The sequence below is a fragment of the Dermacentor albipictus genome, chromosome 6 (genome assembly GCF_038994185.2).
Source record: "Dermacentor albipictus isolate Rhodes 1998 colony chromosome 6, USDA_Dalb.pri_finalv2, whole genome shotgun sequence".
Classification (NCBI taxonomy): domain Eukaryota; kingdom Metazoa; phylum Arthropoda; class Arachnida; order Ixodida; family Ixodidae; genus Dermacentor; species Dermacentor albipictus.
In genome coordinates, this window is record NC_091826.1 from 21,494,771 (window position 1) to 21,519,015 (window position 24,245).

Here is a 24,245-nt window from a genome sequence, read left to right on the forward strand (position 1 = left end):
CGCATTATACCAGAACCATCCTAAGAATTCGTCCCAAGCCGACATGTCTAGCAAACTCACTATGCATGGTTCGTAGATTTACGTACGTACCGTTAAATAATTAATAAATGTTAATTAGTGTTTGAATGTTAATTAATCAATTAAGTATTTAGATTTCTCGAGCAGTAATGGCAACCTCATCGAGTGATTTAGATCAAGGGTTAGAATCGTGTTATTGGCACTAGCAGCGTTTAAAAATTTGGAGCAGCTAAAGAAGAACGCTCTGTATACGATGTTTCCGTTACATCAAATCGTTCCATATGTATTACGGGCACTTCCGTCCCCTACAGAAACTGTACCAGCCACCTAAACCATAAGCATGGGCATTCCGCAAGAATGAGAAAAATGGCCTGCATACTTGGGTAGCGTTACAGTGGCTGGAATAGGCACTGTAGTAGCGTAAAGCCTTTGAAAAGGAACCATCTTGCGTTAAACGTTTTTTTTTCTTTTTTTTGTCAAACAAACAAAAAGAAACTAAGCACACTACAGTGTACTGTCACTGACATCGGGACCGTCTTTTGTGTATCCATACATCGCGAGTTGCAACGCACATTTATGTTGTTAATTTGATTCCGATTCCGACTTGCACAGCCATCTCAGTATGTGCAAGCGCGCGAAACCGAAACTAGCGGGAAAACCTGTTGCATATCGAAGTCTTTCACCGTACGGGAAACACGTTTTTGGCATCGCTTGTGCGCTCGAGACCCCGGAAGCTGTCGAGAGCTCTTGGCAGTGAGCTTTCGCGGTTAAATTCGCACTAACGAAACATCTCGAAGCCTGCCTCTCTCTCGCTCGCTCCTTCCTGCACATCAAGAGACTCGGCAATTCACTTCGCGCGAACGAAAGCGTTCGATCGCTCATGTAGGAAGCGGTTCCTCGCAGTCACCGACCGACTGACCGACCACGAGTCAGTCGTGGGAGGAAAGGCCCGCCTGCTTCGTCACGGGTATTTTTGCGCTGCCGCCCGCGGGGCCATATATTTCTCTGGCAAGTCGGTCAGTTGCGGGCTGTGCTCGTGATCTACTGTTCGTAGCCACCAGCTGCGGCTCGGCCGACACGAACTTATTCCCAGAAACATCGTCGGCGCGGTCCTCCCCGCCTGCTAGCCAGCTGACCCCCTCCCCTCACTGCTGCGACTACTCGACCTCTTTCTGTTTTTTTCTTCTTCTCTCTTTTCTTTCTATCTGCCAATTGTGCTTTATCGCTATTAACGCTGCTTACCGACGACACCCTTGCGTTGTCGACGTGTCAACTTTTGCAAAGTTTTTTCGATCCGAGACGGGAGATTCTCGGCTTGGCTGGCGCGGGGCGCGCGTAATTGCCTTCTGCTTGTCGTCTGGCAAATGGCGATGTAACAAGGGACTGCGCCTCGCGACAGGCTTGACTCCCGGTTGAAGGTAAGTCTTGTTTATGCCTTCCGCGGCTTCTTTATCTCGGACGATGCCGCCTGGCCCGGACGACGCGTTAGATGATTGGAGGAGCGGAAGGCGGGTTCCTCTGGCGTGATGTCGCTTGTCTTGTCAGGGCGAAACACATCACGCTGTCATCCGCGGCTGCTGGGAATGAAAAAAAAAAGAAAGACTGTGGACGGTACTGGAGTCTACCACGGCTGGCTTTAAAGAATGCTCGTAGGGAAGCTGTCTGTTTCGCTGGTTCAGACTCCCTCATAATTTCAGATTTGCAGAATGAACAGATTGAAATGAGAATGAAATGTAACTTCTCCTTAGCGAAGCCTTGGGACTTTCAATGCTTCTGTGGTTAAAAATAAGTCCACGTGATTTTGTTATATTGTACGTATAATGGTGAAACTAGAAATGACACGTTCTCCGTTGACTTTCTTAATGTCTTATAAACTTACCCGATAGGGATTGACGGGTTAGTTAGTGATGCATGAATTTGGTGAAGCAGCGCGCTTGGAAAAGAAAAAGGACGTTCACGCGACCATGAATGATGACTATTATGAAAACAGGCAAAAAAAATAAAGGTGGGCCGCAGGGACTTACATCCTTGTTACTTGAAGCGCTGCCCTAGCTTAATATACGCCGTTTTGTATACGGTGCGGTTCGTCATGCTGTGCACCCATTTGACACTAATACTTTACAAAACCACTAGAAGGCACAATACATTTTTCTTAGAACCGAAAAAACAACAACCAAAAAACACAACCTGAAGCAGACAAAACGGGAGATGAGCGTCAACTTGACCACATTTGATTTCCGCACCCGACTGGTTTGCTTCATGTTGCGTTTCATTTTTTTAGCGCTGAAAACGTGTCACAATGCTCCTACCCACTAGCCCAAGTTTCTGCCTTAGCTACTGCGCTGGCAGTTAAATTGCTGTAATGATAATGTGTTAGCGGATGTGTAATCAAGCACTCAATCGTATTGTTCTTTTCTCAGGAACTCGGGAAGCCACGACGCCTTTCCGGAAATGCACTTCCGTCTGCGGTCATGCTTAGCCTGGCTGGCCTTCACGTGCGCTTGCGCCTGGTCACGTGGTTTCACAGGTCCGATGGCACGCCCTGGACATTACCCATTGACAAAGTGTTCCCAAGAAACCTCCATTTTCTGGACGAAACTACAGCTTAGAATTTGTTTTCTGGGGAAAGTTATCCAGTAACTAACGATATCATGCCAACAGCCATAATGAAGACAAAGAACACATAGTAAAAATTAAGTATATTTAAATTGAAATGTAGTATTGAATATGAATGATGCTTAAATTTGTGATAAGCTCTTTAGGAAAATGGAAGTGCGAGAAAAGACACCTGTTTGCGGGTAAGAGACGAACCCAGAACCTTCCGCATAAGGCGACAGCGGCGGCTGTCCCTCCATGCCTGGAACCGTTAGCCAGGGTCACGTTGGTTGAAGACCATCCTTGTAACCACAGTCCCTGCGTACTATGTGATGCAGCAATGCGTCACATACTTCGCGACGCACTATAATGTGTAATGCACATATGCTGTACAATGCAATAATGCTTGCGTATTTCTTTCCTTTTGCTCTATGTCTTGATGCTCTGTCTTCGATATAGCTACCGCTCGTGTATGTCTTCGTATGTTTATGATTTGCTGCATTGTGTTCATGCTCTAATACCTCTATATATTACTTTAAACACCCTTACTAAATTCTCGCTTCTCTGGGCTTTTAAGGGCACCATAAGTAACAACATAATAAACGCAGTAGCACTTTCATTTCTATTTTAATCCCATAAAAATATGTTAGGTTTATAGCATACTTGAAACAAATTCACGATTATTTCGGCATTTTAATAAACAGTTAATTTCTTGCATAACTAAAATAAAATTTCGTTACCTCTACAGGGTACAGACTGTGTGAGCAAAAATCCGTTCTTTTTCCTAGACTATACTAAAATTTTAAAGTTCGTCGGTGGCAGATGGCACCATTCTAATCCTTGAGCTAGGATATTCACAAGGGTGGATAATAGACAGCTTTAGTTTCACGCACGTAGAAGCGCTACGTCCCTCAAGATATTGCAGGATCGAGATGCGCATGCGCCTAACGTAGGAAGCACCGTCGCGTTTCACGTGCGCACATAAAATCTGCGCGTTTGCGTTGAGCGCTCCGGGTACCACGTGACACGTTGTGCAAGCTTTCACGCATAGAACCTTAGAACAGGCTAGCGCATATGTAAATGCATTAGCAAGTAAATAACAAGATCGTCCTAATTACATTTTTAAATAATTACCTCACAGCGCATATTGCGATTTACGAGTGGTACCCGGTGAGTTAGTTCTCAGGCTAATGCATTTGAAACGAGTTGTCAGGATGGCACCAGCTTCGATGTAGTCATTCCCAAAACGAATGACTAAATACATTGGCAGTCCAGCTGCTTTTGTGCTTCAATGCATAAGACAGCGTTTCGTTAGAAAAATAAGTTCGTTAAACTTGTTAAACTTAAAATAAGTTAAACTTGCGGTAAAACTTGCAGTTTTACCGCAAGTTTGACCACGCATATCTCGAAACCGGGGCCGTCATCAGAATTCGTTCCGAGTGGATACGCCTCAAAAGCTCAAAGGCGACTATGCGTAATGTGAAATATTTGTGTTAAAGTCATTCATTAGGATGTGTGCGAAATTTTGTTGATAAACCAATTCTACATTTTTATTTATCGTGCAAAGTAATGACTGCCTCTTCGAGCAATCCAGTCCAAGAATTAAAATGGCGCTATCTGCCAAAGGTAATTTTTTAAAATTCTGTAGGGTCTAGAAAAAAATGACATTCGACAAATAGAGCAGATCATGCTCCTTACTAGAATAGCTAGGTTACAATAGTGCCACTCTAAGAAAGTTCGCAAGCGTTTTTATTTCGACATGCAGCGTGTTCTCGGCTTGTGACTGATATTACTCGTAAATGCCTTCAATTTGATTCGGAAGTAGCCTCAGATGTTTCAATATTCTCATTTATTTTCTTTTTCAGATGAGGACATTGTGCCTATGGGTAAATTCCTGCGAGGACATCATGCATGAAGTTTGTTCTCATGAATCGGTTTTCTGGCCCTTTGGCTGATGCAGTCAATGCCACCTGACATTTTCTTTTTCAGATTTTGACGATCTATCGGATGGTAAGAGCATCGCACATAAGATTACAGGTCTCACTTAAGCATGTCAGGAAGATGGTGACGGTCAGAGAAATCTCTCAGATGTACCGAAAACAGCTAGCAAAACGTTACGGCGATTAGTTTAATCTATCGTCTTGCGGTTCTAGAGTCCATCTTTTCTCTAACCGTTACTTTTATTGCCTTGCGCGGACCAGGCCTCTACCCCACTGCACAATAGCCATGTAAATGAGTTCAGTAGTGGTCAACCTCCCTGGCGTCGATTCATCTATCTCTTCTCGTTAATGCATTTGGAAATTAGTTTATGTGTATTAGGAACGTGGTGCTTGAAGTCGCGTCGTAGGGGATTGTGTGCCGCGGTAGCCTGTTTCTCTCAGAAGTGATCTTTACAGGACTAAATCACTTTCGGGACTTCTCGAAATGAAGGCGTCACGAAATCACAAATGGATCGCGTGATGCTTTCATGGCAGCACCCGTTGAATATAAGAATAAAATTTTTTTCCAGAAAAGACTATTCAGATCCTGGCTGGTCACGGAAGCAGAGCCTCACCATTCGGTGCGTTCGACTTCCCATTATGAGTTGTTCCTTCAGAACGCCAAGTTCAAGCTATTGCATAACTGCGAGTCGGCCTAGTTGGAACAGATTCATCTTAAAACTTTTTGTGCGCAAACAAACAGGCACGAAGAATAGGAGCAACACAAGGACGAGCGCTCCCTTGTGCTCGTCCTTGTGTTGTATTCTTCGTCCCTGTTTGTTTGCGCACACAAAGATTTAAGATGTTCAAGCTATGTCGTTAATACTACATTGAACCCAATGACCCAGACTCAGCACTAAAAAAAGATTATTTCCAGAATTTTTTGTATTTTCTTTGGAACTTTCTTTAAATATATCCTTAAAAAGACAATAAAGAGAAACTATATCAGTCCGAACTGACAAATTATTCTTTAGAAATTTCATTTGTCATTGATGTCGCGGTGAAAAGTTGACTAGAAAACAGCGTAAAAGTCAACGTCCCACTTCTTGAATTTCGCGTCGATAATCCAGTGCCAGTACGCCAGTACGACGCCACGGATTTCAAAGTATGTTCCCACATTTGGTTCTTTGTGGCTCTATAAAAAGTTCTCGAAACTTGCTTAGTTCAATGTTTGGCTTCTTTAGAATACAACAGAATGAACTTTCACCGATTAAAAATAATATATATAACTAGGCCAGAGGACACGCCATCAAAACTTGTGACGTTATGACGAGTTGGTGCGGAACTTCAAGGAGGCGTCGCCAGGTGTCTCTAGTATTCGCGTCTATTCTAACTGACCAAGCCTCCTATCAAGATGAGACTCGTTTTGGGTATTGGGGAAGGGTAATTTACTAAATGCAGCTCGGCTTTCTTTTCCCCCTTCGTGCTGCTTTAAAACACGTCAGGACATTTACCGAGCTGGAATAAATGCGCCCAATGTGGATTTGTTGCTCGACGTGTACTTGAAGAGTACGAAAACATTTATGTCCATCGATAGCTGCGTTTAAGTACCGTTTCTCAAGTTTCCAGAGGAAGGGCTTACTTGGACAAATTCCAGAGAATACTGACCGATCAGGAAGTGCCGAGGAGAGTTGAATCGCAGATCATGAGAGGTAAGCCGTACCAAACATTTTGAAGTTTACCAGATGGCTGTTATTTACAACGCATTGTAGAATAACGCACCTATTTTGCCTCTCGACCATGAGAATTTCAGCTGAAGCCTGGAAGGGAATTTCGAGCATGGCTAAGCTCCGCAGGCTTCATATAGTAAGAATGAGTAAGTTATCCAGCGTTCTTTGATTTTGGTGCCGATGGCCTGAATACATTTCTTTTTCAAAATCTCGGCTGCGATGTGTGCTCCTCTTATGCTTTTATTTGCAGCTATAGTAATATTTATCAGATTGTCACTGTCATAATTAACTGACCGGACGATCGATGGTTTCCGCTAATCTGGAAACAGTGGTTTACCCGCACAGTGAGAAACAACATTCATTTTCGAGAGCATTATTTTCACTATCATATGTCAGTTTGTCATGCAGTACTGATGAATGGCCGGGACAACTTTATACCAACATTTTTGCATAAACAGAATTCGGCTCATAGTCTTGCTTAGTTTTCCACGTTTCACCCGGTGACGACCCACACTAACAAATATAAACGCCCAACACATAGAAATTCAGACGCGCAATTTGGTATACAAAAACACGCAATGCACAAACGCATAGAAACGAATTACACCAGACCACTTTGCAAGAACGAAAAAAGTTGTCATTCAAAGAAACCCACACCGACTGCTCATGACAAAAAGCTTCGCAGTCGAAGAGTATAGTTCCTCCTGGTCAGGCCAGTGCCCCCAGCACCACCGCCTTCCTAAGGCCAGTTGCTTTACTAACTGGGCTAACCAGGCTAACCAGGGCGCTAACAGATAGCAAACAGATAGCGTATACAAGCAGAGCTCCTGTTGTTGTTGTTGTTGTTGTTGTTGTCCTTAGTGGCTGTGGCACATACCCACAGTGGGGGATTGGCCATGAATCGGGTGGTTAATTAGGTGTATTCGGATGATAATTTTGCTTACATCCCAGAAAATGACCCAGATTGAGGACTTTTCACCATTTTTTTTCCCGAAAAGCTTGCGAGTAATAACTTTGCGGCTCACGTAAACGACAATCGCTACTCCACTTCGGGGTATTCCCCATTCACAGCACTGAGTCCTCTCCTTTGCAGATTCGCGGAATCGGTACCTTCGCTTTGGCGAGTCTATCTGCAAGTTTATCCGGAAGACGACTCCCCTCGTTGTGAAGAAAATGGCGTTCCTAAAGGACGACGACCGAATCGTGACCGCCAACAAGATCATCAATATTGTTGGTGAGTTCAGGCTGCTGTGGCGCTGGGATGTATGATATAATTATTTATTTGGTTACATGACTGATCATGATCTTTAAGACGAAACTAGCTTGGCTAGGCCTCTTGCGCCGCTAGATAAAATTCACTACCCAAGGACGTTGAACTCCCGTGCATTGGAGGCACGTTAAAAATGCCCTGGTGGTCAGAATTAACCCGGAGCCCGCACTACGGCGTGCATCGTAATCAAATCGTGGTTTTGGCATGTAAAATCTCAGAATTAATTAATTCATTCATTAATTCATTAATTCATTCATTCATTCAACGACATTGAAAAACAGAACACAGTAAGCAATCTATATGACAGTAATTAAGCTTGTATGGCTGATCTACTCAGTGAGCGATTAGTTCGCCATCACATCGCACACAGCCCTGCACTGTCGTGCCTTTAGAGCGCCCTTATCAGAACATTACCGACAGATGTACGGGGTGATAATGTTTTCCCGGAATTTTTAAAAATTGCCTGCCGCAGACAGCCTAAGTATTGTCCTTGAGGTGGATTATTCCAAGAGGCTGACATTACTAGCACGAGAAATCGAGCCACATACTAACATAATTATCACAAAATCACTAATTAACTTTATACTTAATTGTATTACGGCACATACTGCAATTTATTAATTGTAGCCGGCGACTTCGCACTTATTAGAATGAATAATTTCATGCGGTATGTAACTAGAAATAGCTAGTGCTCTACGAGACTACGTCGTTGGTTCTTTCCTGTAGAACAATTAACCGTGCCTGTAACAGCATTGCAAATTGGATAAGTAGAGTACTACACAACCTAATATCCTGGGGTATTAGATATATTTTCTATCATGAAAAGAAATCACAAACTGTACTTGCTGACTTGCTTTTTTTTAAATGTGTTCCTATTTTTGTTACTGCGTGCGTTGCAGTTGTTTATTCTGTTATGTGAAGCTTTTGATGCCTGGTTTTGTGATCACTGCCAATCATAGCGTTACTTTTGTATTTCCTTGAGTTACGCATATTGTGTTTTTGCCATTTATGTTAGGAATGCAAAACTATATTCGAAATTATCTGCCAGCATCAGCCTGGGTACTTGAACCTCGTGAAGCTGTCATAAGAGGAGCTTTTTCTCATTGTTTCCTGCATTTCTCTTGTACAGAATGTAGAAATGAAATGAAATGAATGAACTGCCTTCTTGTTTGTTTGTGAATAGAAAGAAAAAAAAAGGTCCGAGGAACTCGTGCATTTTCCTTACTAAGCCTGGAAGTATGCACGTAAGTTGCTCATATAACCTGTGGACATTAAAGCACTATACTGCTTTCCAAAGCGCTGCAAGTCGCTCTGGATGATGCGTTTAGGTGGCTACTTCCGTTAACAAGTACACATTGCTTCGCCTCCTGCAACTTGATATGAGTGAGCTGTGCTTTGGTTGGCTGGTTGGTTGGTCGGTCGGTTGGTTGGTTGCGGAGCAGTGGGAGAGGGTGCTCTCCAGCAGCGACCCGAAAGTCCAGCATGGACTAGTAAGGCACGCTCGCCGAGTAGCCACCCTCAGTGGTGCCCTGGAATAGGGGCGTCGACCCTGCGCAGATGGGGAAGAAGACCGTGAAGATGGCCGACCACATCTGCCACCGCTAATTTCTACCCAATTAGAGCAAATAAAGTGTTTCCTCCTCCTCCTCCTCCAGGTAATCTGGCTCCATCCACTACAGGGGACCGGCCATGAATCGGGTTTTAATAGGGAAAAATGCTGAAAAGGAATTTTGCAAACTGAAGAGGATGCTAAAGGTTTTATACTCGTTTACATTAAATACCAATCACAGTAAAGCAGCCTAATTATCTGAACTCTATGCGTGAGTCTAACATTCTAACTTTATTTTTTTCTTCTTATCGTTCAGGTTCCATGCTGTATCCGCAGACAACTTGTCCGCATCCTTTCAAGCATGGAAATCGAAGGCAAAGCGGTAAAGTTGTTCGAACGCTCCTACGGGGCAGGGTTCAGAAACGTGCAGGCCTAGTATGGTGTCGCGTGACTCAAGACAGGTGTTTTGGAGAGTGCACAATAGGAGTTCTTTGACAGATAGACACGATATTTCGCAGGCGTCACCGAAGTTCTATTACAATTGCCGCCACAGCGACACCCTCGTGGTTTCCGTGGTCACCATGTCGAAGAGTTGCTGCTGCTGAGTTGCCTACCGCATTTTGCGCCAGGTCGCCGAAGTCACATGTGCGGCTGCACAGTTCAATCCTCCCAAAGAGGGATAATTTTCGCATTGATCGACTCAAACCACGTGTTCGGGCCGATCACACTGCACCCCTCACCCAAGGAGGGTATTCTGTAAGTGTCGACCTAGAAGCACTGATTGGCTGGTTTCGAGTAGGCGTCAGGAGGAGAGAGGCGCCTCCAGCCAATCAACAGTTAATAAGCAGACGAAATGAGCATGTCCAATAGGTGAACACTTCCACAATACCCCCAGCTCCGCGTGTACGATTTTGTATGGGAGATATCGTGCCACCATACAGAAAAATACAACAAAAGACAAACAAAAACAGAACAAGGCATCTTGTCAGACAAGACGAAGAGGGGCTAAAAAGTTATTTCGCGCTACCGTGCATGACTACTGCTATGTCTGTACCTTCTATTTTCCTTTAACAAATATTTGTAAATGCATGGCTTTGTGCAACAATACTGATCTTTTCGCAGGCCCCGAGGTGACCACGGAGTTCTTATCGACGACAACCGATGCTTACGCTAACCAAACCGCGACGACCACTGAAGAAGGTGCGTTGGATAAAGGTGCAGGTCTATGATGATGATGAAGACCTTTCGTCAGCGGGAATGCAGCGGGACCCCAATACCATTAATGTTCTGGCAGGAGTGCGTTCCCAACAAAACTACTTCGTAAGCGTGACAGAACGAAAGCGTTTTTTTTAGAACGGCAGATAGTTGAGCTAGTTGACACGGATTCATGTTAAAAAGAAAAGATAGGCACGCAGACATGGGCACAAGTTCAGAGAAACGGACAACACAGACGCCGAAGTTTAAGTTGTCCGTTTCCCTCTAGCTTTGTTTATGTGGGCGCACCTACATTTTCCCTAAGCTTTCTTTTAAATTACTGCTCATTAACGACATTACTCCTACCTGCCCCCAATTGTCTAAGCAGCCTTCCAGTTTTTTCAAGGTGGTGGTGGTGGTGGTGGTGATGTTGAAGCAGGCGGGGTTAGCCTGGCATACATAGCCGGCAATTGGTCCGCCTGATCCTCCTTCGAGTTGAGATCAGTGGTGTGTCACCAGGTGTCGATGAGCCCCGTGTCTCGCAGGAAGGCTATCAGCAGTCGTTGCGCTCTCTTCCTGAATGCCGCGGGCCCTCCGGGGAAAACAACGTCTTCAAAGGTCCTGTGCGTGAGACCGCTTTTTTGTAGGCTGTCCACCATCACTTTTCTTTCTGTGTCAAACTGAGGGCATAGCCAAATGAAATGTTCGATGTCGCCAATGTCACCACAGAAAGCACAGAGTGGGGAAGCGCGAAGCCCAGTCTTGAATAACCAAGCTGGGGTGTACGCGGAGTCGGTCCTGATGCGGTATAAAAGCGTCGCTTGTTCACGTGTAAATCCATGAGTCACACAGGATTCATGTGGATTCTTGAACATCTCTCTAAAGTGAAGGCGGATTGCACCCTTAGGGTTTCGAAAAGCTTTTGGAGCTTTCACTCTTGGGACACATGTCAGCGCTAGGCGTGCAAGGGCGTCAGCTTCCTCGTTTCCATCAATTCCTACGTGTGATGGAATCCGCTGAAACCTTATGTTAAATCCTTTGCTCGTTAGGTCGTCGATCAGTGCCAGAGACTGCCTTGTAAACTTTTCTAGAGGTAGGCCCCGATGTAATCTCTGTAATGCTGACTTGGAATCCGACAGCACCACGACATCGCGTGCAGAAAAGGCCCGTAGTTTCCGCAAAGCCGCGGTGATTGCGGCGCTTTCTACTGTTGTAGAGGAAACCACGCGATCCAGACGGCCAGACCATGACACATCAAGGGATGGTATGCAGAATGCCGCTGCACAGCTATCTGTTTGTGCGCACACCGAACCGTCTGTGTACACTTGTAGATGGCTTCGAAACACAGTGCTCAAGTGGTCCAGCACAATGAACTTGGCTTCGGCAGTTGAAATGGTGCGTTTCGTCGGGAGGTGGGGTACATTGAGGCTGCAGGTAACGTTCGGAAAAGACCATGGCGGGTCAAGGCGACTTCGTTTAGGCCATTGCAATCCTAAATAACGGAAGGTGTTCAGCGCCGCATGGAAATGTGAGCGAGTTCTTGCTCTTAGCCGCCGGAGAAGCGCCGTGCCTGCGCGTGACTCGCCCAGCCTTAATAGCTGCGTCAGCAAGGCCTGAGATGCCAAGAGGCGGAGTGGAAGAGACTCTGCCTCATTAGTGACCTTCTTGTTTGAAGCCGCCGTTGGAACTCCCATCGCCAAGCGAAGTCCCTTTCTGTGCACTGCCTCCAAGCGCTCGAATTGACTCGATGACGGTGATATCAGAGGGAGCTGATAGAGAATGCGGCTTGTTATCAGTGCAGCGTTCAGTTTAAGCATGGATATAGGATTATTTCCCCAACGTATACCTGCCAATCGACGAAGTGCGTTGATTCTTTGCACTGATGCAGCCACAACACTTTCGACTGCACCACGCCATAGCAGCTTGTTGTCGATGATGACGCCCAGGAATCGAACATGAGTTGCACGAAGAATTGAATGCCCTCTGATATTCAGCGTCAGACGTGTTGACTTGCGTCTCACTCCCGGGAAAAGCATGAAGGCCGATTTTTCTGCTGATAAAGATAGGCCAAGCGTCGCTAAGTGGCGATCGATAGTGGAGATTGCGGCCTGGGCTATTCGGGCCAAACGTTTGTGCTGGTACCCCGAGATCCAAATGCAGATGTCATCTGCGTAGATGGACATTTTAACTGCCGTCCGACCTACTTTCAGGGCATCTGGAAGGCTGGCCATGGCAACGTTAAAAAGCAAGGGGGATAGGACACTTCCTTGTGGGACGCCGAGGGAAATACGTCGCTTGTCACTCATTATACTTCCGAGCTTAACTTGGACACATCGATCACTGAGAAATTCATGGACGAATCGAAGAGCATTTCCCGAGACGCCCATGGCTCGGAGTCCGTTGGTGATGCCTGTATGAAGCATACAGTCGTATGCCTTGGCAACGTCCATAAAGATGGCGAGTGTGGAAAGGCCGTCTGCGCGATGGTGCTCGATATGGCTTAGTAGATCCAAGACACTGTCCTGGGCACTCAACCGTGGACGAAATCCGGTCATACATGATGGCAGTTTATTTTCTTGCTCGAGATACCATGTTAACCTCGTACATATTAGTCTTTCCATCAACTTTGATGCGCATGATGTTAGCGATACTGGCCGGTATGAGGTGAGGTTTGCAGGATCCTTTCCCGACTTAAGCACTGGCACCACCCATGCTGTCTTCCACGCTTCTGGGATCTCTCCTGTGCTCCAGACGTGATTAAATATGTCCAGAAGTGCTCGTTTTCGGTCATATGGCAGATTTGTCAGCATCTGATTGCTGATCGAATCGGGACCCACAGCACAGCGTCGTCTTAATTTGCTAAGCGCCAAATCCAACTCACGAAAGGTGAACGGCGTATCCATGGCATGTGATGCTTCAGACAACAGAGGGTTCGATACTCCTGCTGATCTGCCAGATGTGTATAGGTCTGCAAAATCGTCTGCAAGGGTTTGCAAATCTTTTCCTTGCTTTAAAGCAAGTGCTTCGAATGGCCTGTGCAAGCGAATCTTTCCGGATAGGCTATTCATTACTCCCCATATCCTTGTCATGGGAGTAAACGCGGATAAACTCTCACAGAAAGTAGCCCATTGAACTCGTCTTAACCTTTTTGTGTGACGACGGATGACAGCGTTTATCCTGTTGTATTCAGTTTTCGCAGATGGATTGCCCGTTTTTCTCATTAGTTTTCGCTCCGCTCTCCTACGCGCTGCGCAGAGGTTCTTTAATTTCAAATCAGGAGTAGGGAAATGATCTGGCAGTTTCAACATTGAGGTAGCCACTCTTTTGCTCCGCAGCATATCTGCGAACAGCTCACCAGGGGATTCGTCCAACGCTTCTCTGTATGTGTCCCAGCGGGTCACAGCACAGAATTGTCGCCCAGCAGTGTGAAATCCGGTGATGTTCGTGAAGATCGGAAAGTGGTCACTGCCCATCCTGTCTGGGGCCGTTGTTGACGATACGACAAGGTCTGTAGAATGGATCACGATGTCTATGGCACTCCATGAATCTGGTGGTCTGAAGAAAGTCGGTTTGCCATCGTTCGCGATGCATAAGTCAGCAGCATCCGCGGCTGTGACAAGTTCCTTGCCTCGGGAATCTGCAGTCTTATCTCCCCAAAGCGAATGATGTGCGTTAAAGTCGCCACAGATTATTATAGGAGAGGGGCAACGAATGCAAAGGTCTTTTATGAACGCCTCCATGGAGACCTTCCTGCGCGGACTTATATACACCGACACCACACTGAGTTTTCGTTTTCCTAGGCACACTTGCACAGCGGCGACTTCCAAGAAGGTAGAACAAAGGTCTTGCACTGGTAAGGTGACGTGAGGTATTTCTCGCCTGATGTATATCATCGCACTTCCATTTGCAAATGATGGTATACTCGGATTTCCATGTCTGATGTACCCTGGGATCGTCCTTCCATTTGGGAGACCGGCCTCCGAGAGGGCTAGAATTGGTATAGGTATGTCTCGAAGGAAAAGGCTGAGTTCCGAAAGACGCTGTAGAATACCGGCGCAGTTCCATTGCATTATTAAGGGCACTTTTGGACGACGGAATGGACCAAGTGGGCGAGACATTGCCATTATGCTACTGAGTGTATGTGGAAGTAGAGCAGAGTATTACTGACTCAAGAGCCAGCACTGCTTCCAGCATATCCTTCGTCGAACTAGCAGGCATCTTCGCGACGTGGGAACGTAGTGCCGTGAACAAAGCGCGTATCACATGCTGGCAGTTTTCCTGCTGACTGTTGCCAAGTGGTACTTGAGGTCGGTTTACTGCGGCCGCATAGGTGCGTTTTTCGGGCTCTTTTCGAACAGGTTTCTCAGCCGCTGAGACCGTTTGCGTTGGCTCAGTAACTTCATTTATCGGTGTGAGACGCGGGAAGTGGGATGCGTATTCTGTTTCCAAACCAGTTAGTTGTGGCGCTCTGGATGTCTTCTTCGTGTTCGATGGTGCGCTTGCACTCTTTGGACCCAGAACAAACAACTTATTTCTTCGCTGAGCAGCTGTCCGCGCAGGGCATCGACCGTAGCTAGCAGGATGGTCACCGCCGCAATTTGCACACACAAAGTTGTCTTTACTTGCACACGTCTTAAAGTCATGAGGTCCCCCACAGCGCTTGCACCTCTGTTCCCCACGACAGTACTTAGCGATATGTCCGAAGCGCTGACACTTAAAACAGCGTGGTGGTGTCTCCACGTAGTCGACAAGCTCGTGTCTGGTGAAACCAAGGTTGATCTTCTCCGGGCGTTCAGAATTTGGAGCAAAAGTGAGAACCACCGTGTTAGTGCGCCTTGACTCCCACTCAGATGACGAGGTTTGGACCCGACGGATGATTCTTCTTGCATGGAACACTCCCTGAGGTCTCAGGTAGGTGAGTAGCTCTTCATCCGAGTACCATTTAGGGACTCCTCTAACAATGCAAGTATTTTTCATATAACTGTGTGGGACACGGGCAGATATGACTATGCCGCCGATATTCTTGGTCCCTAGAAGGACGTTGGCTTGTCCTTCTGTCTCTACATCTAAGAGCAATGCTCCCTGTGCTGTGAAGTGGCTCTTCACTGGTGCTCCACCGAGAATCCGTTCAAGCTCAGAATATAGGACAATAGGGTTTACTTGCCTTAAATCATCTCTTTCGGATGCTGCAGTGATTAACACTGGAATGCCCTCCGCCCTGTCTTTACGATGGCGCACAATTCGGAAACCACCCTCGTCCATTTCCAGGTCTGAAGGGTTTGCCACGTTGTCGTCGTCGATGACAGTTGACTCGTCTTCAGATTCACCAGTGTCTTGTCGCTTGCAGTCAGGCTGGCTTGTACAAACCAGCTGGCGTTTCTGACCCGGTGTCAGCCCTTGGGAGGTCATGGCGGGGTGCTCGTCGGTGCCAGCTTGGTTCCTTCTAGCACCTTGTGAGGCGGCGGGTGGGGCAGCACCCGTCGGTCTCCGATACGGAAGGTACCTTTTCGAGTCGACAGACGTCTTGAACCGTTCTGACGAGTAATATTACCAGAAAATAACGAAAATAACGATAAATGTAGGCAGAGCTACTCAGACAGGCTAGCAGCAGGTTCGTCGTCTTCTTCTTCCTCCTCCAGTTTTTTCAAGTCTATACCACAGCTTATGCTTTCTGCACATCACTTGGTGGTTATCCCTGAAACAATAATTGTTGCTAGTAAGTTAAAAATTACATTGTTATTCATTAGTTATGTTATTCACGCGTAAAACATGCTGCTTGAAGACACGCAAATGCAAGTGCATAGGGTAAAAAGCGCTCATATATGATTTGGCGTCTCCGTGCCAAGTGATGCTCTGGAATCAATCATAGGGGTACACTGAATTTAAGCAAGAACTTTGTGTACAAAAAATCTTCTGGACCTTGAAGGATGGAGTATAAATGCTGTTTCCTTTTGAGTGCTGGACCGCTTCGTTAAGCAATATGAAGAAACCGAATGGCTTGACCCTTCGCTTATGCTGAATCACTAAACATGCATCGCGATTTGCCGTGGATCAATTAAAATTTCTGAAAAAGAAAGTTACGGCAGCTCTTGGTTGTGTGGAGCTTGAAGTACGCGTACAAAGTAAATTAACAGTGTTCGTAAGAACAAAGTTGTCTGACATGCGGTCTTCACGAACTCAACTGGTCTGGAAGGGCAGGGATTCAAAAACACTTAAACGGATTGTTTTATGATACTTAAAACTAAACTAACTTGCGGCAACAAAGGCGCCGAAATTTTGAAGAGCGTACTTTATCATCCTAACTAGACTCCGTGGTCTAGTCATGATTGTTTGATGTTTGCCTTTGGCCCAACTTCAAGTGCGTGCTACGGACGTATCAAGATACTAACGTCGCGGCCGCGCGAGACATAATTCACCAGGCAACTTGAACTGACTGTTTGACTTCTTAGAACACTTGCAGTCACCGAAAGTGTTTTCTAATTATACGGCTCGTGTGCATAGCCTGTGCTTGATCGAAACAAACCCGAGGCGTTTTTTCGCAAGCTTATATTGTGATCTCTCCACAGATTTTCTCGAGGACGACCGTGCTGAAATATCCATTTCCACTTTTCTTAAGGCCGCTCAAAAGCTAGGTAAGGCAAGGATGTTCTCATTGACCTCTGTACTCGGTGACAACCTAAGAATTGAGCATGAGCTCCGCCCGCAAAACCGCACTTCACCTGCATCCCGTGCATCCGCGCTTCAAAACCGCTCCATGGAAGACGCGGAATTCGAAATAAACTCGCCTCCACCGTGACGAATCGCGAACCGGTGAGCGCACATGACTGGCATAATCTATACAAATGATCAAGTTGAGCTGAAATGTTTTCACCAGCGAATTCTTAGGTTGTCACCGACTACAACAATAGGGTGAAAACCCTTACAGCCTATCATACGGCAATTAGATGGTTTGCGAATAAAACGATTTGCTTAGTGCATGGCGGGCAGCGCAGGATCGTTAAAATGCATACAGAAAAGTTAGTACATTAAGAAAAGAAATTCGGCAGAGACACTTAATATTGCAGAAGGGCAGCGGATTGGGCGAGCTGGTGTTCCATGGTAACAATAAAATTCAAACAGCGCTAGGATACCCCAGGATATTATTATTACAATATACATATCGGTAGTGAAGTCAAGATGACAAATGGGACTCAAGTGTTGCTGATTGAAGGTGCCAAAATTTAAATCAAAATATCAAGTTGCGCTATTATTTTTTTTTAATTTCTGCCTTCCTTCTCCTAGGGGCTTTCTCTCCTCTCACCTCATCCCTTGCTGACTACTATGTAGGCGAATACCTGTACGCCAGCAAATATCTCTGCTTTGAAATAAACAGCTCTCTCTTCTGAAATGTCAGACACCGTAATACATTTTTGCAAGAGGTTACTAAGTTGCAGTCAGGTATTAGCAGTCGCATCTCTACATTCCAAACAGCGAGGAGCCCAACGTAAGTAACTCAACCATGGCTGCTTGTTTCAGAGTCAGTACATTCCTCTCTGCACGACTACATCGTTTACAAGTGCAATGTGGAGAACGACGTGATCAAAGTTCTCGAAGGATTCCTCAAGATTATTTACTTCGGCGACTATCACAAGCTCCTGAACATGATCGAACAGTATTTTGCACACTGACAAAACGCTCCTCTCTCAAACGCCCGCATCGGAAGCCTTCGACTAAACTGAAGATGAAGTAAAACTTTCTCACAGCCTACTTGTCGCCCTTTCAATTTAGCATGGAGTCGCTATTTAGCATGAAGCATATTGGGTTAATTGGGGCTCGTATTCAGTGTGCAGCTTGGGCCTATCAAGAAGAAGCAAGGAACGAGGAAGGACAAATAGGACGAATGCACAACTTGAACTGAGTTTTTTTACAGCACATTAAAAGGTGAACTGAATGCAGATATTCACAAGATAAGCGCTTCTTGATATAGGTTTTGCACGCGTGTTATTTGCAATGTGTTGCGTGCTCTTGCATAGCCGCGTGTTGTTTTCCTCCGTAGGGGCACAGGTCAAGGCTTTGAAGACAGGCGTGATGTTTATTGCTGTGGGTTTACACAAAAATAACTGCCATGAAGGCCTCCATGGTAACAACCCAACAGGTTCTCCGAACGTCCCGGCACTCCGTCCAAGCAGACTACGTAGGTCCCACTTTTCACAAAGGCACGCTGCAGTTTCGAGAATAGACGCCAACTATTAAACTGAATTTGGTTCCCATCTAATTAGGATAATCGTCAAAGGTCATCGTAAACCACGACGGTTATGGTAATAAGCTATGTCTAAGTAGCCTAAAGTTTCAGACGACAACTGGCTGATTTCCACACATCGTCTCAACGGCTCTCTACTGTGCAGCAGGGTCAGAGGCTCTCGCGCCATTCCTGTTGAGGACGCCAGCACACAACCCCCCGCGGCGTATCAATCTGTCGACGTGCCACCTGTAAGCCATCGACATTGGGTGCAGGCAACTTCGAAGCTCCCACGAAAGCACTTTCGAGAAGTGCTGCTTTCAAAATTCCTTCTTTTGCGTCTAGAAAGTAGGGATTATTGATTGTGATCATAAAGTTGCTGTGGATGCTAATGATGATGACGTCTAGTGCGACCCTGTTTGAAATGGGGCAGCGACAAATGGTCTCCCAACCTGCTAGCGCTAATCAGAGTTTAATATGCGTATTACGGTCTAGCATTTTGCCTAACTGTGATTTATCAGGTAAGTTTACCTGTGCCTGTAACTTATCTTCCGTAATTTTATTGCACCAATACTATAAACACATCTCGCATATCTCGACCACTCGCCAGTTAGTGTTCCATTGGCTTGAACCTTAGGTGCAATTCAGCAGTCTGTCACCAAAACATCGGCGAAGCCATGATTCAGCCAAACCTTCATAGACCAAATGCTCGTGCTCATCTAGTATGCAAAGGTGACACAACAACTCTGTACTTGTCTGGCATTTGTCTTGATATATTTACTCTCTATCCCCATCAAAGTATGTCCGTACTTTAGAAGAATGGGCACTAAATTGAACACTGAATGGAGTACCTATATGAAAAGATGTATAACTGCTAAATGCAGCACAATTGTTTCGTTTGCGCGTCGGTTCACAAAGCACTGCCGCCGGCTTCATTAGCGTCTGTAGAAAAGCAATGCGCTCTGTTCACACTCAACGCTGTACTTTAGACGCGCCACCTGAATATTGGCTTGCTCGAGCTGCCTCCACCTATCGCTGTATCACAGTGTGTCCTATACGGCGTTCAAGCTTAAAAAATCCCCTAAAGGTAAGCTAGATGAATGGACGTATCTTTATTCAGACAGGGATTGTTGAATAATCTGTTTTTTGGGAAAAGCGCTAGGGGATGGGAAAGAACAAGGATGCTGCAACAGGATCGCGGTCACATGGGCTATAGAGTTTGTGTACGACGCGGACGTCGGTATGAAATTAAGCGCGGATCCCCAGTGGAGAGCAGCTGATCGGATCTGGGTTTCGCAGTACTTCATCGCGGCTGCATGCAAGTGTTTGGCTTGTAGAGAAGCGTGTGCCCGACACGCCCAAATGAGGTGTCGGGCCGTTGGGGGGCTCGGCATATGGAAGTCGGAATATTCTTGAACACTTGGCTCTTGATCGGTTCGATGTTCTTTGTCATCTTCGATCATGGTTGCCAGCTAGGCGGCTGTGAATGTAGTTTTGAGCGATTGTTTCCTCTCCTGCTAGTGTTACACGTCACCGTTTGCTCACATCCGGTCCGGCGTCAAGGCAAAGCGACAGAAAAGCATATAAAATGGACGTAATCTTTTGCGGAAAGTAAAACCAACTGTATCTTATTTCGGGCCACGAGGGATATCACTGGCACCGTGTTTATCTACTTAGTAAAACCACACATTTCAAGCTGTGCGAATTATGCGCCAGTATGAAAGCTGAGTATATGAAAACTGCTATTTAACATGCCACATTCATGACTGTGTCTTTGGAAGCGCATGTACACATACACCTTTTGCGGTGTCGGAGGCGCCTATACTTTACGACTTGCGACTGTAAAGTACGCCTGCTCTTTACAGCTTAGCATAGTATACAACTAGCATGTTACGGCCTCAATCGAACCTCAGAACATGCAAGCGCTCACCAAGCTTTTCATAAAGAGCTTAAGAAGGAGCCAAAGGAATAGTGGGACGTAGTTGCAGCACCTCAGGGTCTCTGATTATCAATAAGCGTAAAAATGGAATCCAGCGCCTGTCTGTGTACTAAAAAAGGGAAAAGAAGAGGGAGTTGACGCTTTATGCGGAATATGATGGCATAAAATTAGAGTTTCAACAGCGCGGCCTTCGGGGTCGCGCAATGCGTTGCACTGGCTCGGAGGCCATGGGTGTTTTATAATTCCGACATTCGCTCTCCGTAGTGTCGTCAATCAACAGTGAGCGTCGTTACATTAACAACAACATAATTTTATTACTGTTTAAGCACCCGAACAAGTCTTTACACTGTCGCACAAGCAACACTTATGCACTCTTTCAGGTATTAACGGCCAGCGAATTGTTGAGCGGCGGCTTGTTGGTAAGCCTGCTGGGCAGCAGCCTGTTGAACGAGACCACCCTTCATGGCTCCCTTGAGAGCTCCCTGGACTTGCGCTTGAGCTTGCTGTTGAAGCAGACCACCCTTAATGGCTCCCTTCAGGGCTCCCTTGACCTGTGCGGCTTGTTGTTGCTGAAGGAGGCCTCCCTTGATAGCTCCCTTGAGGGCACCCTTGACCTGTGCGGCTTGCTGTTGCTGAAGCAGACCACCCTTGATGGCTCCCTTGAGGGCTCCCTGAACTTGCGCTTGTGCTTGCTGCTGAAGCAGACCACCCTTGATGGCTCCCTTGAGACCTCCCTTGACCTGTGCGGCTTGCTGTTGCTGAAGCAGACCACCCTTGATGGCTCCCTTGAGGGCTCCCTGAACTTGCGCTTGTGCTTGCTGCTGAAGCAGACCACCCTTGATGGCTCCCTTGAGACCTCCCTTGACCTGTGCGGCTTGCTGTTGCTGAAGCAGACCACCCTTGATGGCTCCCTTGAGGGCTCCCTGAACTTGCGCTTGTGCCTGCTGCTGAAGCAGACCACCCTTGATGGCTCCCTTGAGACCTCCCTTGACCTGTGCGGCTTGCTGTTGCTGAAGCAGACCACCCTTGATGGCTCCCTTGAGGGCTCCCTGAACTTGCGCTTGTGCTTGCTGCTGAAGCAGACCACCCTTGATGGCTCCCTTAAGAGCTCCCTTGACCTGTGAGGCTTGCTGTTGCTGAAGGAGAGCTCCCTTGATGGCTCCCTTCAGACCTCCCTTGACCTGTGCAGCTTGCTGTTGCTGAAGCAGACCACCCTTGATGGCTCCCTTGAGGGCTCCCTGAACTTGCGATTGTGCTTGCTGCTGAAGCAGACCACCCTTGATGGCTCCCTTGAGACCTCCCTTGACCTGTGCGGCTTGCTGTTGCTGAAGCAGACCACCCTTGATGGCTCCCTTGAGGGCTCCCTGAACTTGCGCTTGTGCTTGCTGCTGAAGCAGACCACCCTTGATGGCTCCCTTGAGACCTCCCTTGACCTGTGCGGCTTGCTGTTGCTGAAGCAGACCACCCTTGATGGCTCCCTTGAGGGCTCCCTGAACTTGCGCTTGTGCTTGCTGCTGAAGCAGACCACCCTTGATAGCTCCCTTCAGGGCTCCCTTGACCTGTGATGCTTGTTGTTGCTGAAGGAGAGCTCCCTTGATGGCTCCCTTGGACTGGTATTGTTGTTCTAGGAACCGTGCTTCTTCGTTAAGATGCCGTCCTAAATGAGAAGGATAAGTGAATCAGTTGTACATTCTGTGACCAGTTTTCGAGAAGAAATGGGCACTTAAGAAGGCTAAGGTAGTTATGAAGTCATTGCTGGTGAAACTTTTTAGGATGCACTGAAGTGTCCAAACCTTTTCTCATACACTAACGTATGTACGCAGGGTGGTTGTAAAGATCTTGAGAGGCTATGCTATGACAAGGCATTTACCGAAGTGAGAAGGCAGTCACTATAAGTGCGTATTCTATTCCGAAGCTCCGAGTGACGCAACCTAGCACTAGTTAGTTTGTTACTTGTTTAGCAAACTAGGCACATATCAAAGGAAAAAAAATATTGGGTTGGAATATCCGTAGAATGGGACAGTAGAGTAGACTGAGGAAAAGGCGTAAGATCTATACAAGTTTGTAAATATTGTGGCTATGTGTAGCTCGTGTTTTCAAATGGCTAGCGCGGCCGCTGTACTATTGCAGAAGGAGCTCAATCTTACCCTGGACCAGCGAACAGGCGAAAAGCTGTAAAAAATAGCAAGGAGAAACAGCGTTAGGACATTGAGCTCAAGCCGAATGTAAAAGTGAGAGAAATACAACGTATGAAAGGTCTGCTCTTAAAACGGTTATTTAAGTGCCACTCACATACTGTCTATTTCCACAATATTGTTCATCTCTTTTTAGAAACACTTCGCAATCAGGTTTTGTTCAACATCATTTATGCATTCTATGAAATTATCCCAAAATAGACTTGCTAATAAACAAAATATTAAGAGAAAATTCCACCTGATTTAGGAGTCCAGGAAGAAAGTGAGAATACCTTGCTGGGTCAGTTGGCACTGTATGATTCGACGGACATAATCAACTCAAATGCGCACACAAAACGACGACGTTTTTCTTCTGGCCCACCTTTATGTGGGGTGCCTTAAATGTTTAAAGTGTGCAAGAGCCCGCACCACGCCAGCGCTACGCGAACCTGTGACATTCTTTCATAACACGAAACTGCACACATAATTTTGCGATCCCGAAACGATAGGGCTAAAAAAATTAACATGAGCACCGTGCATAGAGGAGATTTTTTTTGGCAAGCGCCGACCAAGTGCCCAATTGCGGTTGAGCTGAATTAAAGTTTGCTCTTGTTTGCTCTTGTTTGCTCTTGGTTGCTCTCTTTTACTTATCAATGGTAGTGGGAAGGCATACCTGTCAGAAGTGCTTATTAAAAGCTCGATAGGACTAATAAAGGCTGCTAGACATCAAACCTGAGTAAACAACTGTAGATTAGAATTTTCCAGCGATCTCATATAATTAAATATGCAATCAAAGAGGAGGCATGTGCAAGCTGGGCGAATAACTTAGTAGGAGTGTCCTTCAGACTTCCTACTTCTCACTTCATTCTAAGTGGAGTCATGCTCCATTAACATTTCAGACACACAATCAGCGTCGGCGACATCATCATCATCATCGTCATAATCATCATCATCATTCCCGGCACGGCCATCAACATATTGTACGTCCACTGTACGACGAAGGCTTAATTCTCCTTGCAATCGCCCACTGCGAAAAGTCAGCCTTGCGTTGACCTACTCTTTCACGCCTGATTCCTTTACTGCATTTCACCACTAATTATGCTCTACACGCCACATGACCTGCCCTACCCCATTGATTACTCTTACAATCATAATAAAAGCCAAGCCTTTCGCTGTGCTAATCTCTCCGGGAAAATTTAAGCCTTCTCTAACGCAGTTGCCTCTCTAATCCGTACCACTCTGAATAATCGGCTTTAAAGCGCATGCAATAACGCGGAACCACAAGTAACTTAGCATAAACCGATATTTTGAGTAGCGCGATTTTCGCTATTGCTGGGTTTCCTGCAAACATCGCTCCTATTGCATCCTTCTTCACCCAAGTCCCGGTCGAATAAGGCGCACCGTTTCCGAAAGGGGCCCTGCGTTTTCTAGCTCGCAGTGGACGCTGGAAGGGGCTTCCAGGACAGCGAACCTTCTACGAATCTCGCAAAGACTCGCTTGCTTACCGCAGCGGCGACCGCCAAGGGGAAGGCGAAGGTCCTCATCTTGGTCACTGTCACACTTTGAGCCTGCCCGAAAGTGATGCTCCGGTGCCCCGGTGCCGGCCAGATATACCCCCACCGGGGCCCGAAGGCGTGAT

The 24,245-nt window shown here is 46.3% G+C and overlaps 2 protein-coding genes across 4 annotated transcripts; one reads left to right on the forward strand and one right to left on the reverse strand.

Annotated features, from left to right (window-relative positions):
• The first annotated feature begins 652 nt into the window (after nt 1-652).
• Nucleotides 653-18,021, forward strand: LOC139060837 (uncharacterized). Of its 3 annotated transcripts, none has more exons than XM_070540070.1 (12): nt 653-1,436; nt 2,439-2,545; nt 4,479-4,529; nt 4,603-4,623; nt 5,123-5,173; nt 6,190-6,244; nt 6,346-6,408; nt 7,356-7,496; nt 9,398-9,463; nt 10,204-10,281; nt 16,842-16,907; nt 17,791-18,021. In XM_070540070.1, the coding sequence occupies exons 3-12, from the start codon at nt 4,479-4,481 to the stop codon at nt 17,940-17,942; spliced, it is 744 nt and encodes a 247-aa protein (XP_070396171.1). In that variant the 5' UTR covers nt 653-1,436; nt 2,439-2,545; the 3' UTR covers nt 17,943-18,021. The 3 variants fall into 3 exon arrangements, with proteins under 3 accessions (XP_070396171.1, XP_070396172.1, XP_070396170.1); XM_070540071.1 differs by having other exon boundaries at nt 656-1,436; nt 4,479-4,499; XM_070540069.1 differs by having other exon boundaries at nt 881-1,436; nt 4,479-4,499; nt 6,155-6,244.
• Nucleotides 18,022-20,721: 2,700 nt separating this feature from the next.
• LOC139060838 (putative uncharacterized protein DDB_G0271606) lies at nt 20,722-24,245 on the reverse strand. The gene is made up of 3 exons (XM_070540072.1): nt 24,112-24,245; nt 22,580-22,604; nt 20,722-22,089 (listed from the first exon to the last, which is right to left on the reverse strand). The coding sequence occupies exons 1-3, from the start codon at nt 24,148-24,150 to the stop codon at nt 20,816-20,818; spliced, it is 1,338 nt and encodes a 445-aa protein (XP_070396173.1). The 5' UTR covers nt 24,151-24,245; the 3' UTR covers nt 20,722-20,815.

What these genes read in the sequence shown, in the direction of transcription:
- LOC139060837 (XM_070540069.1), top strand. Translation starts at nt 2,470, where the DNA reads ATGCACTTCCGTCTGCGGTCATGCTTAGCCTGGCTGGCCTTCACGTGC. An exon ending in CTGGTCACGTGGTTTCACAG is followed by an intron (nt 2,546 to 4,478) that starts GTCCGATGGCAC and finishes TTTCTTTTTCAG; the next exon opens with ATGAGGACATTGTGCCTATG. An exon ending in CAAGATCATCAATATTGTTG is followed by an intron (nt 7,497 to 9,397) that starts GTGAGTTCAGGC and finishes CTTATCGTTCAG; the next exon opens with GTTCCATGCTGTATCCGCAG.
- LOC139060838 (XM_070540072.1), bottom strand. Translation starts at nt 24,150, where the DNA reads ATGAGGACCTTCGCCTTCCCCTTGGCGGTCGCCGCTGCG. An exon ending in CCTTGGCGGTCGCCGCTGCG is followed by an intron (nt 22,605 to 24,111) that starts GTAAGCAAGCGA and finishes TATTTTTTACAG; the next exon opens with CTTTTCGCCTGTTCGCTGGT. An exon ending in CGCCTGTTCGCTGGTCCAGG is followed by an intron (nt 22,090 to 22,579) that starts GTAAGATTGAGC and finishes CTTCTCATTTAG; the next exon opens with GACGGCATCTTAACGAAGAA.